Genomic DNA, 17,343 nt, shown 5'->3' on the forward strand with positions numbered 1-17,343 from the left:
TTAGTCAGACCACAACAGACTGGAGAGCTCCAGCCAGAGGAGAGGAGGAACATTTTAGACAAAACAGAATACTAGATCTGGATTTCATCATCATCACGTAAATGCACATGTCAGTTGTATCTGTGCTTGCTTTTTGTGTACTTTGTCCTTCTGTGACCGCAAATGGCATGCATTTTTTGGATGCGGCCTTGTCTTATCTTAGTAAGGGAATGTGTTTATGTGTGTGTGTGAGTGAGAGGGAGGGAGAGGGAGGGAGAGAGAGAGAGAGAGAGAGAGAGAGAGAGAGAGAGAGCGGGAGTGAGTGAGTGTGAGTGCATGTTTCCCCCAAGGTTTCCAGGGTTTTGCTGGTATGTATTGATTTGCAGAAGGATGGGATTGAGAGGCAGCGGCTACTCCCTTGGGTCCTGGGTTACACAAGCACCGCAGTGGCCTGATGGAAACAGTACAGCTAGGGAGAGCAGAGGAGAAAGTAGCCACACAAACACCCTCACCTACACTGCTGCACATTCCACAGGATGGACACACCGTTTTACAGACACACACAAACACGCACGAACACACAACAAGTAGCACTTGTTTAATTTGTTAATCAGTGTTAACGTACACACTGCGATGCTGGTCTTAGTTAGCGCTCTTCATTTGAAAGCGGCATCAGGGGCAGGAGTATTGATCACGCCGCAGGCGATCGATGGGGCGAATGGCGTGCGTCTCTGAATCTGATAATGACTCTCAGTGTGACATCAGTCCTTTGCAGCTGTAATTGATATATTCTCCAGGATGAGGAGATCAAGGGCTCTGCTCTTTAAACAAGTGGAGACGGAAAAATACACCCCATCATCTCACAGAGGATCACCCCAATACAGTACCTGACAATCTATCCCTTAAACCCCTACAACCTTAAGAACCAATAAAGACAGTAATTGATCCTGAAACAACATCCTCCTCCCTGTCTTGGACTGCATCATATCTCTAGCCAACTCCACATTACAAACATCTAACCAAAGCCAAGACAAAGACATCTAGTGTACAAGATAACCTAGCCACTGTACTAACAAAGGCAAGACATCACTGACAGTGTTATCCCTTTGTATTGTACCATCAAACTAAATGGAGAGAGCCTGCTCTCATGTCACCATGTAGCAGGGGGACACTGTGTGATGGATGGAACAGCGCCACTCTGCAGGGGGAGGCTATGCAGTGGGCAGAACAGCCCCTCACTGCTCAGTCAATATCTACGCTGTCATTGTTTTCCTAAACTGGTTATAAAAGAGAGGCTAAATCCTGCCGAGCTGTGGGCTCATGGGAAATATGGCCCAGTCGCATTACTAATGCAGAGACTGCGAGACTGCTGCACACACACAGGAAGGGAGGGGAGGCAGGAGATAAAGATAAAGGAAAATCAAATCTATGTTTCCAACACGGTGCTTTTTCTAACCATGTTAACAACGCGTGAGAACCTGGACAGGGCTGCCATCATGTCACTTTCAATAAGGCGTCTTAGGCGCCGCCGCAGGGCCCCCTGGCCCCTCCCGGCTCCTGGTTTTGTGGCGCCCCCTAGGGAGCAGGGAGGAGTGGGGGGACTCAAACATGTCAGTTCACTAGGCGTCCTTTAGCAAACACAGGAATCAAATGTTCTGTACACTAGGGGTTGGAACCGGTTCAGGGAACAGAACCGAAAACTGGAAAATAACGACATTTTTCAAGTAACAGAATCAGAACTGGGAACGAAAGTAAAGTATTTTTTTCAGTCTCACAAAAAAACGCAACAAGGTGCCTATGCAAAGCCCTCACTTCGTCACTCAGAAACTTGTTCTAGTGTCTGCCTGCCAGCTGAAAATCTTTGGCAGTGTGTGTGCAGGCAACCTGCCTTTTCCCCTCCGAAGCATAAGCTACTGTAGCCTACTGACGTTAGATAAAGCTACTGTAGCCTGCTGACGTTACATAAAGCTACTGTAGCCTGCTGACGTTACATAAAGCTACTGTAGCCTGCTGACGTTACATAAAGCTACTGTAGCCTACTGACGTTACAAGCGTGATTCAGAAATTAGGGAGAAATGTTTCATTAGAGAAAAATGGATACATTTTTTTCAATGCTAATTGCAGACACTATATTTATCACGTTTCACATTGGATTTATTAACTACTAAAAAGGTAAGAGGTGTTTTTAATTCAGGTGCTGCTCTGCACACACACGCTTGTTAGCGAGCTAGCTCTGGTCCAACTTTAAGCCAACTCTCAGAAGTTCAAAAACATTCAAAATTCCTCCATAGACGCTGCTTGAAAATAAGGAGGCAGTTACTCAGTGATGTGTTGGAGTTTCCTCAAATAGAAGGCTTTGCATTTAGGCCAAAAAGTATGTATTCCTTTGCCGTGTTTTCTTGCAGTATTACTTTAGTGCCGTATTGCTTACATATGCATGTTTTGTAATACTTTTATTCTTCTTTTGACTCTGTCATTTAGGTCATTATTGAGTCACTACAATGTTGTTGATCCATCCTCATTTTTTTTCTTCCAATCACAGCCATAGCGGTTTTAAATCACCAATGGCCTCATGGTGAAATCCCTAAGCAGTTTCCTTCCTGCAGTTCAGAATGACGACTGCATCTTTGATGCGTTTAGGTGGTTTAATACGTCATCAATAGCATTATTATTAACTCGACCATGCTTAAAGATATATCCAATGTCTGATTTGTTATTATTACCTATATACCAATCACTACCCTTCGTTATAAGGCTTTTGAAAAGCTCCCTGGTCTTTGTAGTTGAATCTGTGCTTGAAATGCAATACTTGATTGAGGGACCTTACATATGTTGTATGTATGGGGGACAGAGGAAGGGGTAGTAATTCAAAAATCATGTCAACCCCTATTATTTCACACAGTGAGTCAATATAAATTATTATGTGATCTGATAAACAAAGGGTGTGAATACTTATGCAACGACTATATTTTAGTTATTACATTTGTATTAATCTGGGAGAGGCTCTACTCATAGGACTAGCCTGTCCCTCTCTGCTCTGTTTTTAACACTAAATGAAAAACCACCTTTGCCGCCCGGTGCACTTTAGTGTGCCTTATTTTTAGACCGCTGACAGTCTTCCAAGGGCCGGAGACTAACAGATGGGCTGTCTTAAAGCTTCATATGTTCCCAGGTTTTCACCTCCGAGAGACAGGAAACTCACTGGGGAGTGCGCTACAAATAAACGCCCCCCTGCCCTCCCCCTGTATTCCCTCTTTCCTCCCCCCGCCTCTCCTTAACCTCACAACCCACCCAATAAATGTGCCCGTTCTCCAGACATGTCCTGTTTCGCCATCCTCCCCCCTTGCCCCCACCCTGTCACCCAAGGGGGACTTCCCCTCCCCTGCTGCTATCCTTCAGTAAAGCCAAGCTCAGACTCAGAGACAAGCGCATCCAAAAGACTCACACACACAAACACTCCCAGAACTGGCTAGCCATAAGACAAAACCACATAGAAACACACTAACCTAGTTAGACCTACTATAACATCCTAGTTGAAATAGCTTCAGCTAAATGACAGAAAATAGGCCTGATTCAGCTGGTGCCAGTAATGAGTCTCTCCTTGGCCTACACAGCTATGGGGTTCAGTCCCTCATCATCCCCCTGTATAGGCTAACACATTAACACACCTACCCTGACCTCCTGATCCAACTGCTGACTGGCATACCCTCTAAAATACAATATGAGTGTTGTGTTAGTGTGAGAATATCCCCTCAAATATTTATTGGTTTACATACACAATATGATAAGAACATGTGCATCCAGAGAGAGAACAGAGAGGGGGCCTGTGGCTGTACAGGCTCTATGGGGCGTAGTGGAGTGCCTAGTGCCAGATGAGCTCAGGGGCCCCAGACGGACTGTGCCATGGGTGACAGAGTACAGAGAGATATGCAGTGCTACTTTCCCATTCGCTCTCCCAGCCCGCCCGGCCTGATCACTAAAGCACACTCCCATTCCCTTTCCGTGTCACTGTCATAACAGACCCAATCCCCACAGGCCCCCGCCAATTTGATTACAATGCACCCTAAACTGAGGGGGAAAGCTAAGAGTAGGGAACAAAAGTGCACAGAGAGGGGTGAGGGGAGGGGTTTGATGTGGTGCGCTTTGTGGTGTCACAACTATGATCACCCAGAGGGGAGAGAGAAAGCGAGAGAGAGAGAGAGAGAGAGGGAGCGAGAGAGAGAGAGAGAGAGATGGGAACATTTTACAGAGAGGAGAGCGCGAGGAAGGGTTGATGGTGCGACTGTGAGCTGTCAGTGGTGTGTGTGATATATAGAGTGTGTTTGTGTCAGCCTCAAGCTGCTGAACGGAGAACATCAGGGTGTAAAAGACCCCATCCTATGTGTTCTCTATGATGGAGATGGAGAAAGAGAATGACAGAGATAAAGAGACCAAGAGAATGACAGAGAGAGAGAGAGAGGGAGAGAGGAAGAAAGAAAGAAAAGACCATTACCAAACCACCAGTGTGGTGATGTATGATGTTGATCTAGTGATGTAATCCACATCTTTGTGGTTGATCAAATCAGATCACAGTGTAACTACGTCTCTACACTGTTTAGTGCCAGGAGAACCCACTCAGGGACAATACCCCGGCTCATACGTCACTGTCACCGCCATGACAGTTCCGGGCCTGTTTTGGCATGAGTGGAACGACACCGCACCATACAGCGCTAGTCCTGTACCGCGACAACACTTCTCAGTTAAACTGTCATGTCTGACTAGGTACGATGCTTTGCTCTGTGGAGGCAGACACACAAACAGGGACAGGTTCCAGGAGGAGAGAACTTCCCCCCCTTCTCTTCCTCCTTCCCCCCTCACTCTCTCCTCTCGCTCTCTCTCTCTCTCTCTGATAGAATACAAATCATGGAATGTAACAGACAGATAGAGAAGGGATGGAGAGGGTAAGAAGAGAGATAGAATAGTTGATTCAATCCCGATGGATCTCCCTCCTCTTTGTCCCAGCCTTTCTCTCCCACTTCCACGCTGGCCCCTAAATTATTCAATTTCTACCAGACACCTCATCTCTCCGGGCATCAGGGCAGCCATGGTCTCCCTCTCTCTTCCTCCCTCTCTCTTCATATCACTTAAGTAGGGTTGTTTCATGAGGGGGAGGTTTGTGACAGAATCTCTATGGGGAATGTGTGTGTGGGTATTATACAGGGTGTCATTGGATCTTTAGTAAACAACCCATATTCACAGAGTCCCTTTCAGAGGCTTGTAGCAAATAATGCTTACACACACACACACACACACACACACACACACACACACACACACACACACACACACACACACACACACACACACACACACACACACACACACACACACACACACACACACACACACACACACACACACACACACACACACACACACCATGGTAAGACGACAGGATGTGAATGTCTTGATTCCCTCAGAAGATTAGCTCACCCCATGTAGAGCGTTTTTCATTTGAATTCACCTCACTCAAATTTGTCTGAGTTTCTTTCGCAGTGCGGGAGTTCGGGAACGAAAACAAAACACACAGAAACAGGTAAACAACTTAAACATGTCCTGGGGCTGAGGATGTGAGGGACGACAGTATGTTCCTGTTCCATCTCCTCAGAGGTCTGCAGGTTGTTCTATGCAGAGGTTGTTCTCTCCCCCCCCCCCCCCTTTAACCCTCTTTCCAAGCACGACTCAAAATCCCTGATCTCACCTCAAGTGTTGTTGCTATACAATTAACGTGATTATTGAGCTGAAAAAGACAACACCATTGATACCGTGACAACAGCTTCACACCAATGCCTGATCACTAGACCAGTGTAGGCTACCACAGTGGACCATAGTGTTCTGCGGTGCAGCTCAGACAGACAGGTATGCCAAGCCAGACAGCTGTATCCTGTATGTGGTGCATGCAGTCCCTACACTGCATCTCTCTGAGCTGGCCAATCAGCTTGCGGGAGGGAGCGGGGGGCAGTGGGAAAGTGAGGTCTGCAGAGAGCCCCCCTGGTCCCCATTCTAATAACATGGAGCGACACTCTGCACAGCGGGGCAGCTGGGACTCAACCAGACACCGCCACTGGGACACCTAGATCAAATCTTGCCTCCACACTGTGGCACGCCATGGTGATCAAACTAAGGACTCCCCAGCCACCTACACACATATCCAAAAACACATCCTTAGTTCAGAGAGACACACTACAATATTGACACACTGTAGCGTAGCTACGGCAGCGAGCATAGACAAGGACTATTAAAGAAAACACTACTTAGATTCCATAGCGCACGCATTCGAAAACAGACACATTTCCTAACGTGAACATACACGAGGCTAACAAAGACACTGCTCAGTGCACAACTTGTCCAATCAAACAAGGCGGGCCGAGAGATCAGACACTGCATGCTAATCGTGTGCCTTCTCTACTCTAAGACCCAAACCCCAGCTCCTACCATTATAAGAGCATTGTGCGAGAATGCACTACACTCAAATATTCAACACTTTCGGGATGTAGAGGGAGGAGGAATCAACAAACAAACAAGCCAGAGGACCCCCCTACTTCCCTCCCCCCATCCCCTCCCATTCTAAACTGCTGACTGGAGTTAAATATTTACTAGTGCTAAAGGAAATAGTGTACACACATGCCAACAGAGGGGGTGTGCTGACCTGGGTGGGGAGCACCAGCGCCCCCCTGAGGGTTGAATTAACCAGCATAGTGTAAAGCTCAGCCATGTGGTCAGCCAATGACAGCAGACCACAGAGGGGTGAGACGGGGAGGTGGAGGCTCTAAGGCACCTGGGGGAGACAAACAACAACCACAAAAAAAACAAGTCTCTGAAGTTTCCAGTAAAGGAATCCAGATCTGGCAGGCTGGGTATAGCAGTGCTGATCAGGGACAATAAGCATCACTTATTTACCGGCTTACGTCTGTACTATTTATGGGGCACTGGGGAGAGGCACAAAGGACTAGAGGAGAGAGGAGCTGAGAGGGGCTAAAATATGCATGGGGGCTGGTACATGGGACTAGGATAGAGAGAAAGAAAGAGAGGGAGGCAAAAGCAAGAGAGTTCAGAAAAGTAAGGGAGGTGGGGTAGGTGGCCATGAGGGAGAGAGGATGATGCAGTGACGTGTCCCACCAAAGGCTCGTGGGAAGGCTGAAGGATTAAAGGAGGGTGGCCCTGGGTGGGCCCTCAGAGTGCTGGGGTAGGGAACCCCAAGCACGGCACAGCCCAGGCCAGCCATCCATTCAGACCTCATTAAACACAAACACCACAAAAACCAGCCTCACCACTAACCTCCACGACCAGCCCACATCCCCCACTCAGACCACTCCATCTCCCCCACTTAGACCTGCTCCTCTTGGGGACAGGCAGAGCGGTGGGCTGGCGGGTGGGGGTGGTTAGTAGGAGTCAATGCTCAGATATGGAACAGGGCCAGGAAATGGAAGAAGGATTCACACATCAGAGGATGCTTCTGTGGCCATGTGAGTGTGGTGTTCCAACTTGGTGATGGAGTGAGTGGTCCTACGTAAAGAAGCTCAGAGAGGAAAATGACTTATTATTGACGGTGTGACCCGGTCAGGAGGGGAGAGGTGTGGCCAGGATGGAAGGAAGGGAGGAAAATGGTGGAGTGTGGAAAGGTGGAGAGGCACGAGGGGGCCGTGCCACACTGTGCGATCGGCTGGTGTTTATCTCTCAGTCGCTCGGCCTCGGGGTGAGGCAGACAGTGACCGACAGGGTCCAGCGCTCCTCCTGCTGCTAAATGGACTGACCGGCCATATGCCCACTGCCGCCGGCCCTACATCACTGTCACGGAAGGGTGGGGGTGGGGGCGGGGGGGCTGGGCCGGGGCTTGAGGGCTCTGTGGACCGGTCAGGAGATTTAGGTCATAGCCCCAAAATGGAGCCATTGATATTATTTGGACATTAAGCTCACAGGAAGCTCACTCCCAGGGCTAGCATACACACAGACCCTCTCCTCTACCATCCACCCTAGTGGAGCGGGAAGGAGCCACATGAGGAGGAGCGGGAGGGAGGGTGTGGTAGTAGCAGGCGGCTGGGTGGGTCCATCCTCCAGCCTTTAGCTCATTGCTCAGGATGATGGATCCAGCCACGGGCAGGGCAGAATAACGCTGACCCCAGCTGCCCACTGGACCCACTCTTGAGTGAGTTATACAGAGCTGGGTCCTCCTCGATCTGTCTGGATACTAACGACCCAACATGGCCAGAACCCTGCCAGGACAGGGTGGGAGGAAGGAGAGGAGGGGACGGAGGGAGGGAAGGAAGGAAGTAAACCTGATGAAGGGGAGGGGTGGCTGGATCTGGACATTATTGTGTGTCAGTGTCTTCTGTGTCTAAAACAGAACGAGTTAGTATAAGTGTGGATGTACTAATATATATTGAAGTATGTGGTTGCGCAACGTGGACTCGGGTAGACATAGCATAGTAAACGAAAATCCGGGACACTCAAATTAGTATCATATGTTACATTTGGTATGCAATAATTTGTGAATGTCCATCATTTATTTCAGATGATATGTTTAGTACGAATTGCAATTCATAACATATCATACGAATTGTAATTCGTATGATATGTTATGAATTGCAATTCGTACTATGTTACGAATTTGCAATATTTAAGATATGTTACGATGTGGCGAACATTAGCTAGGCCAGGGGAAGGGTTAGGAGTTAGGTTAAAGGGTAAAGTTTAGGGTTAGGGAAAAGGTTAGCTAACATTAGCTAGGCCAGGGGAAGGGTTAGCTAACATTAGCTAGGCCAGGGGAAGGGTTAGCTAACATTAGCTAGGCCAGGGGAAGGGTTAGCTAACATGCTAAGTAGTTAGAAAGTAGTAAGCTGCAAAGTTGCTAATTAGCTAAAATGCTATAGCTGTCCGTGATGAGATTAAAACACGCAGCCTTTGGGTTTCTAGACGTTCACGTTATACGCCCACCTATTGACCCCAACCAACCACCCTCCTTTTGTTTTTGCCTTAAGTAACCTTCCTTCTTCTTAACCATACCAATCTCAACATATCACACTTAATGGAGTGTCCCTGATTTTCGTTTACTGTGTTACATCTAGTCTATGAGACCAGGCTGGGTAGTGGTACCCCATCTAAATGATGGCCTCTCACTATGGTAATGGTTTCCTGGAAGTGTGTGTGTGCGTCAGGGGAGGTGTGTGTGTGTGCGTCAGGGGAGGTGTGTGTGTGTGTGTGCGTCAGGGGAGGTGTGTGTGTGTGTGTGCGTCAGGGGAGGTGTGTGTGTGTGCGTCAGGGGAGGTGTGTGTGCGTGTGCGCATCAGGGGAGGGGTGTGTGCGTGTGCGCATCAGGGGAGGGGTGTGTGCGCGTGCGCATCAGGGGAGGGGTGTGTGCGTGTGCGCATCAGGGGAGGTGTGTGTGTGCGTCAGGGGAGGGGTGTGTGTGTATGCGCATCAGGGGAGGTCGTGTTAGTGCGCGCACCAGAGGGCCTAGCCCAGCTTCTAGACAGAGATTGTACAGTATACTATATCTCTGTCTAGCAGTATAACACTTGCAAGTTATTTGCCGACCTGTGTCTGTGCCCGTTTGGTGATGCTTTCCCACTTCCCGAAGCTATACCCATAATCGGTAGATGGTTCTGATTGGGAGGTCGTCGTCTGCATGGCCGAGCGGTGCCCAGGAAATAATTAAATCCAATTGTTAGATTCTACCACCCCCCTCCAAATCAAAACCAAAACATGGATTCCATGTTGTGTTCTCACTTTGCGCACACACCAGTCTGTGTTTCACACCTGTTTGTCTAGCTAATCAGCCTTGCAATGTGCACCATGCTGCCCCAGAGGGGAAGTAGAGGAAACGTGTGCGTGCAAAGCGAGAACAAAACATTGCCATCCATATGAGCTGTAGATTTTGGGAGGGAGGGAAGCATCTAAACACTGGGTTTCATCGTTTTCATCGTTTTCGCTATGAAATGCCCTTAGACCTCATCTCATTCATGAATTTAATTATTAAATCAGAGGTCTAATATTGGGTTACAAAGAACCCAGCAGGAGAGCTGATTGATTAGCAGTGCACTGGGGTCTAATCATGCCCATAAGGAAGTTACACATTTTCTCTTCAAATCATTAATCAACCATACCACAAAACATGTTCAGGTATACCCTGAGTCCAAGACTGCAATGGAATCCTGGTAGTGAAGACCATAAACCAAGGTAGACAAAAAAATATTGATAACCTACTTACTCCATTAGGAGCAATTATTATTGAAGTCAGATCATATGATTTCAGATGATATTGGTTGAGTGGTGCCTGGCAGACATGCTGCATGGTGCTGAGAGATGACATCAGTCTGTGTCTATATGTAGTTAGTACTGACCTGGAGCTCAGTCTGAAAGAAGAACTTCTGTGGACACTGGGAACAGTCGTAGATCTTGTCCTCCTGACCGTGGACGGCAAAGATGTGCTGCTGCAGCTTATTGGCCTGGACAAAGACTGGGGGTGGGGAGAAGGAGAGGGCGTGTTAGATGATTGGTTTGGGATTAAAAAGACCAGTGACAGAGCAGAGCTATGCTAAACAGTGAGCTAGGTTACTGAATGAACTATGGAGGAAAAGTGGGAATCTGTCGCTCTCCGTGCAAATACAGAGGCGAGGGAAAGACACTCATTGCACTAAAACAACAACTTCAACAGCATAAATATAAATATAAAGAGAAAAGAGCGATGACAGGGAGGGGATTAGATATGGAGAGATGGGGAGGCAGCCGGGTTTTTTTCTGTTTTGTTTCAGTAAACTTAAGTTTGCTGTGTGTGTGTGTGGAGAGTCTGAATTATTAACCCTCCCCAAAGGAGCAGCATCCCCTTACTTATTCATAACCCGCACAGGAATAGAGTTAAACTTTTTTAAAAGAGTGTTGTGTACCTGTGGGGGAAGGGAGTGAGGGTGGGGGGAGAACACAACCAAACAACTATTGAGAGGGAGGGAGAGAGAGAGAGGGAGGGAGACGGGGGGGCTGCTTCATGGTCTGAGCTTCTGATGCAGACAGACTAACAGAAACCGACAGACAGACAGACATATAAGCAGGTAGACTCAGCCAGACAGCGAGGGATTGGGATGTCCAATTGATAGAGAAACATACAAAAAAGCAGACAGACAGACAAGCAGGAAGTAAGAGAACAGGCAGGAGACAATGGATAAAGACAGACAACATTTAGTCTCAGCTGCGGTCAGCCATGTCTGTGTCTCAGTGTCTATAATGATTTCTGACTCCCACAGCGGAGCTGGAAGTCCAATGTGACTTTGAGCCTGCTGCCTGGAGAGGCCTGGCTGCTTAACTCGGAGGACACGTACAGAGGGCCTTTAAAACAGCCGGACGGCCACAGAGGATTAGTTACCCTCCTCTTTCAACCTGCTCTTTATTCTCTGACCTCTCAGGGCCTTTCTGATCCGGGGCACATCAGACACAGGGGACCACGGCCAAGCCTGAAGAACCTTGAGCCGCTCTGCTTGGCCTGAAAGTCTTGGCTACACCTGGCCAGCCCGGTGCCGGTTCCCTGTGATGGTCGCTGTGACGGAATCATGCCGACTGTGGCTGGGCTAGTCTCTGGGCTAGTCTCTGTGCTAGGCCAACCCTGCCCTATGACTATGGCTGTGACTGAGTGGAGCTGACCGTGTCACAGGGAGTCTGGCCTACTCAAGGGGTACATCGACTCTAACTTTCCCATCAGCACGACAGGACTGTTAAAGGACCTGAGTTCTCCATCTCAGAAGCACAGAGTTGACCTCTGTGGAACATGTCTGCTAGGTCTACTTGGCTATTTGTCATAATATTTTCACCTTCTTGCACAATGGACTTGATTCCAATGTGTGGAGTGAGTTTTTTCTATCTTGGCTAATTACTACATGGACTACCATGTCTTTCCTGAGACAGGACTTCTCTCCAACCCAACTCTTTACCTCCCACTGAACTGATCGTTAATACAGTTCAATTCAGTAGTGGAGGAGGAGGGCTGCATGTTACCACAGGAGGGGTTATAGGGTGGAAGGTATGGAGAGAGGAATAAGGAGATGGAGAGGATTTATCTGGGTCAATGTATTAGCATCTCTGCTATTCAATGGGCGACAAAGTGCAGTGCAACTTTGTGTGAGGGCCTTCAGATCTAGTGGAACATGTGTTCATATCGTGTCTCTGTGTGTATGTTAATGTTGGTCAGACACTCAAGCACCTTGACTGCCCTCCACCTGGACCCCCTCTGAGGCCCCACACCGACCCCTCACCTGTGAAGCAGACGGGACACTTGAAGGTGCCGCCCATGCCCTCGAAGCTGTGCTCGATCAGGTGACACAGGAGCTTGGCCGGAGAGTCAAACATCTGGTTACACAGCTTGCACTCGTGATTGATGCCTTCCTCTGCAAAAGAAGAACACACCATACAACAAGGAGGGTCAGAAAGTGAAGGCGGGGATAAACATATTATACACACACATTATCGTCAAACACACACACACACACTCTCACTCATACACAGACACAAAAGGAAAAGTGTAAGCTCATGTACAGGTAAGTTTGTGTACTAAAGTATAGCAGTTGAATTCAATCATTGCCTCTCTCCTGCCTGTCTGCTCATGCTGCAGCACGTTGCACAGCTCCAACACATGCCTGTCCCTCTGCCTTGGCCACAATGTCCCTGTCACAGAGCCCAGAGAGGGATATCATGATCCTGCACTAACAGGTCCAGTCTGAATCCTACTGAGAGAGGGCTGTCCGTCCTTCCTTGCGTCTTTCCCTCCATCCTCTCCAGATCTGGCCTGTGTGACCGGCCCGCTCCCCCCCTCCCCTTCTCCCAGTGCCTCTTCTCTCCCGGCCGGTAATTGCCTGCCACCCCCAGTGGTCTGGGCTATGTGCCCTCCCCCTGCTCGCCGCTCTATTTTAAGCCTGCATGAATGCCATCAGCGGCCCCCTCCGCCGTGGGACAGATGAAAGGTGGGCGTTGGGTCCTGGCTGGGTGCCTACGCTCCCGTCTTATCGGCCGAGCGTCACACAGGACCGAGCCGCGCCCGCCCCCGCGCCATCATATTGCCTCCACTGCGCCCCAATCCTAGCCCCTCGCTGAGTCCCGAACCGTGGAAGACACCGCCGCCGGTCTCTGTCCCCCCTGATGGCAGTCTCCCCTGCCGTCCCACCACAGACAGCCTCCCCCCCATGCCCCGAGGTGCCCCGCTGCTCAGCAACAGGGGCACGCAGGGTTGATAAAGTCTTCAATCAAACATCCCTGACACCCCCATGACCCCCCCCCCCCCCCCCATACCCAAACCACCTTCACTGATTCCAATCTCCTCTCTGTCTCAAAGGCCTCCACAAGGGTGACTTAATCCCTGTCTGAATGGCTAGGGGAAGGAGGGGGGTGTGGGGCTGGGTGCGGACGGGGCTTAGGGGGATTGGCGAGGGCACTCCTTTGCTCTGCCCGTCCCCGCTGCTGCTTCCTCAAAGACATCACGTTTGGGTGGGATGCCTTTCGGTCCCAAACCACACTGAGATGGAGGTTGATTACCATTTCAAATATTACATTGAGGTAAGATTGAAGCAGCAGGTGAAATTTCTCATGAACCCAGAGACACAGAGAGAGATTCCCTCAGAACTGTCTTTGAGAGAAAACCCTAGAGCCACAACCACAATCAACAGCATCAACTGACCAATAGAATCCTGACCTACAAACACCAACTAACCAATAGAATCCTGACCTACAAACACCAACTGACCAATAGATTTAGCCTACAGGTCCAAAAGTGAAAACCAAGGTGAAATGAGGGTTATGTATGGGAGACATCGGGAGAATTGAAGGCAACTATGAGTAAAGAGAGAACAGAGCTCAGTACAGAGAGCAGGGGGATAATTGGGCTGTCTGACAAGGGCCGGGGGCGCAGAGTGAGGGGGCCCAAAGCGTTTTTCTGTGTGTGTCCTACGAAAGTAATGTATTTTCTACGACAAATACAGTGGTTTTGATCAGTGAGTGGGGAGTGTACTCTGTCTGTCCTCCCTTTCAGAGCGTGGAGGGAGGGCTGGTGAGCCGTGCACTGACAGGCACAAAGCGGACTGGGGCTGGGTCGGTTGGGCTGTGTGTGTGTGTGTGTGTGTGTGTGTGTGTGTGTGTGTGTGGGGGGGAGGGAACCATGGAGAGATGACAGGACCCTGAAACATCCTGATGGCCCGCTTTGTGTCTGAGAGAGCATTTGATCCGCGAGACGGCCACACAGCTGCATGGCTGCTGCCCCGGGAGGCCCACGCTGGGGCAGGATGGGAGGGAAGGAGAGCAGAGGTTTCGTGAAGGTGAGTCCTATTAGTTTCACTAAACTAGAACACAAAACCAAACTATATTCAACTTGCAGAAAGTGCATAACATATACAGTAATTACTCCTGTACTACACTGCTATTAAATCACTGATGCAGAATATCATACATACAATCCTTATTAGTGGTTGATCTCTTTGCCATTCTATGACTATTAGACTACTAGCACCAACCGGTTCAATTGATTAACCACAAGTAAGAGGTTTCCAGACTTGGCACGTTAGATGAGTGTAGGCATGTTTGGTAGTAGCAGCATATAGAGCAGTCATTAGTACGGCAGAAGGGAGAGGTTAAATAGCTACAGGACATTTCATCCTTCAAAAGGCCCCACTTCAGCTATCTGTACCACAGATCAGACACGGAGAACAGGAAGAAAGAGTAGGAAAGAAAAGAATGGGGAAAAACACTGATCTGTTAAGAGGCTTGATCAGTATGCAGAGTGAAGAGAGAGTGTGTGAGGGCGAGATAGAGAGACCGGGAGAACATTTAACTCCGATTGAGAGGGGAAAAAAACCTTCCCCACCTCCTAAGGTATGCACCATCTTAATTGAGAAATGGCATGACGCCGCCACATATACACAGAATTACTGATGAAGGCTTGCCAGGACACTAATGGGAAAGAGAAAGGGAGTGAGACAGAGGGAGAGCGAGAGAGAGACAATGTGAGACATGGAAAGGGGATGGGAGAGTGAGGAAGCGAGAGGGGAGAAGAAAGAGCGATACAGGGAAAGAAAGAAGGTAAAGGAATACAGACTGAGGTGGATAGAGAGATTGAGGGCCTTGCAGCAACGGAGAAAGGAAAGGTGTGAAGAAACAATATTTATGTATTATTCCTAAATTGTTATTCCACCAACTGAACAGGATTCTTATCCTGCACAAACACTGCTACGGCATGGCGGCTGCCTCTGTTGCTGCTTAGCCAATGTGCTTCCAGCTAATTGACCAGAGGGAGCCAGGTGGCGCCCTGACTCACAGCCCTCCCCGGGGACAGTCCCGTCTACACAAGCCCCCCCCCCATCACCTCCCCCTGTCGGCTCCTCTCCCCCACCCACCCACAACACCCTGCAGCGTGCACTGGCACACAAATGAGCTCCTTGGTTGGGAGCTGGGCCTCCCCAGGGCCCCGGCCCCACTCCCCTCGCCCTGCGGCCTAAAACCTGGCCTGGCGATTGATGGCAGGGACGGCAAGAGATACACCAGGGGAGAGCAGAGGGAGGGAGGGGGGCAGGAGGGCTGAGTGGTTGAGGGGGTGAGATGGAGGTGCTTGGCTCCTCTAGGGGGCTAGCTCAAGGTGTGTTGCCATGGAAACACAGAGGGAGAGGAGGGAGAAACGGAGGCATTCTGAGCTTGACCCATGGTGGTGGGGCGGCAATGTGGGCCAGAGTATACACACACACACCTGCTGCAGAGCTGGAGGGGTCCCAAGAGCTCTCCACCTCTACTCTTCTTCTCAGACACACACAGAATGCTGCAATGCTGAGGTGATCCCTGGAGCTCCTAACACCCACACATAGACTCTCACGCGCCTTCACTCAATCTCTCTCTGACACAAACATCTTGTTTACACACAAACAAACTCTCCGTCTGCCAGTCCGTCCATCAGTCATCGCTATTCACTACTCTACTATCACCAGTTTAGTGACTCTGCTAGTGACTATCCCTCTCTATCCTTCTCTTCATTCCTCTCCCTCTCTCCTGGCCACGGCTCTGGTTCACACGTTTCCTATTATCTGTAGTAAATATTTCCGGAGCGCACTCTCCGGCGGCCAAGCGTGATGGAGTCTCCGGCTCCAGATATTTTTGGCAGACGTGGACAGCATATGGAGCTGACCAGCTTGGAATCTCCTATCAGATTACATAACAGTAGGATGCTGGATCTCTCCACTCCGTAGAAACCAACCTTCATGCAAACTCTCCTTCCAAAGCACACTAGATAATCACAGTTCTTCCCCCCTCACTCACTATCATCTCCCCCTCCTCTCACCAACTCCCTCCATCAAAATTATTGTTAAAACTCTGCTATTCCTTGACACTAGGAGGTTCCTCAGAGGAGGAAGGGGAGGACCATCCTCCACAGTAAATGTCAGAAAAATGTAAATAGTGAAACTAACTGTTTTGCAATGAAGGTCTACAGTAGCCACAACAGCACTGTAGGTTAGCACCTCCTCTGGGTACATTGACTTCAATACAAAATTTAGAAGCCTCATGGTTCTCACACCTTCCATAGACTTACACAATAATTACGACAACTTCCGGAGGACATATTTCAACCTATCAGAGCTCTTGCAGCATGAACTGAAGTTGTCCACCCAATCAAAGGATCAAATAATTAATCTAGTACTGAAAGCATAAACTACAGCTAGTGAGTACCGCAGCGCATAAAATGTGGTGACGAGTTGACTCGTCAAGAAAGACAATACAGTGGCTTGCGAAAGTATTCACTCCCCTTGGCATTTTTCCTATTTTGTTGCCTTACAACCGGGAATTAAAATATATTTTTGGGGGGTTTGTATCATTTGATTTACACAACATGCCTACCACTTTGAAGATGCAAAATATTTTTTATTGTGAAACAAACAAGAATTATCACAAAAAAATTGAAAACTTGAGCGTGCATGACTATTCACCCCCCCAAAGTCAATACTTTGTAGAGCCACCTTTTGCAGCAATTACAGCTGCAAGTCTCTTGGGTTATGTCTCTATAAGCTTGGCACATCTAGCCACTGGGATTTTTGCCCATTCTTCAAGGCAAAACTGGTACAGCTCCTTCAAGTTGGATGGGTTCCGCTGGTGTACAGCAATCTTTAAGTCATACCACAGATTCTCAATTGGATTGAGGTCTGGGCTTTGACTAGGCCATTCCAAGACATTTAAATGTTTCCCCTTAAACAACTCAAGTGTTGCTTCAGCAGTATAATTAGGGTCATTGTCCTGCTGGAAGGTGATTCTCCGCCCCAGTCTCAAATCTCTGGAAGACTGAAACAGGTTTCCCTCAAGAATTTCCCTGTATTTAGC

General features: G+C 48.9%; 1 protein-coding gene and 1 long non-coding RNA gene across 7 annotated transcripts in view; both read right to left on the reverse strand.

Annotated features, from left to right (window-relative positions):
- LOC139530103 (uncharacterized) overlaps positions 1 to 17,343 on the reverse strand; it is a 428,447-nt gene that overhangs the window by 52,714 nt on the left and 358,390 nt on the right. The window lies entirely within an intron of this gene.
- Positions 1 to 17,343, reverse strand: part of LOC139584793 (zinc finger protein 423-like) — a 142,265-nt gene that overhangs the window by 2,120 nt on the left and 122,802 nt on the right. For all 6 annotated transcript variants that reach the window (XM_071417014.1, XM_071417013.1, XM_071417012.1 and 3 more), the window contains 2 exons: positions 12,258 to 12,389; positions 10,359 to 10,474 (listed from right to left, as the gene is read on the reverse strand). In XM_071417014.1, coding sequence (XP_071273115.1) covers positions 10,359 to 10,474; positions 12,258 to 12,389 — 248 coding nt within the window. The remainder of the gene's footprint in view (positions 1 to 10,358; positions 10,475 to 12,257; positions 12,390 to 17,343) is intronic.

Source organism: Salvelinus alpinus, chromosome 9 (genome assembly GCF_045679555.1).
Source record: "Salvelinus alpinus chromosome 9, SLU_Salpinus.1, whole genome shotgun sequence".
NCBI classification, from domain to species: Eukaryota; Metazoa; Chordata; class Actinopteri; order Salmoniformes; family Salmonidae; genus Salvelinus; species Salvelinus alpinus.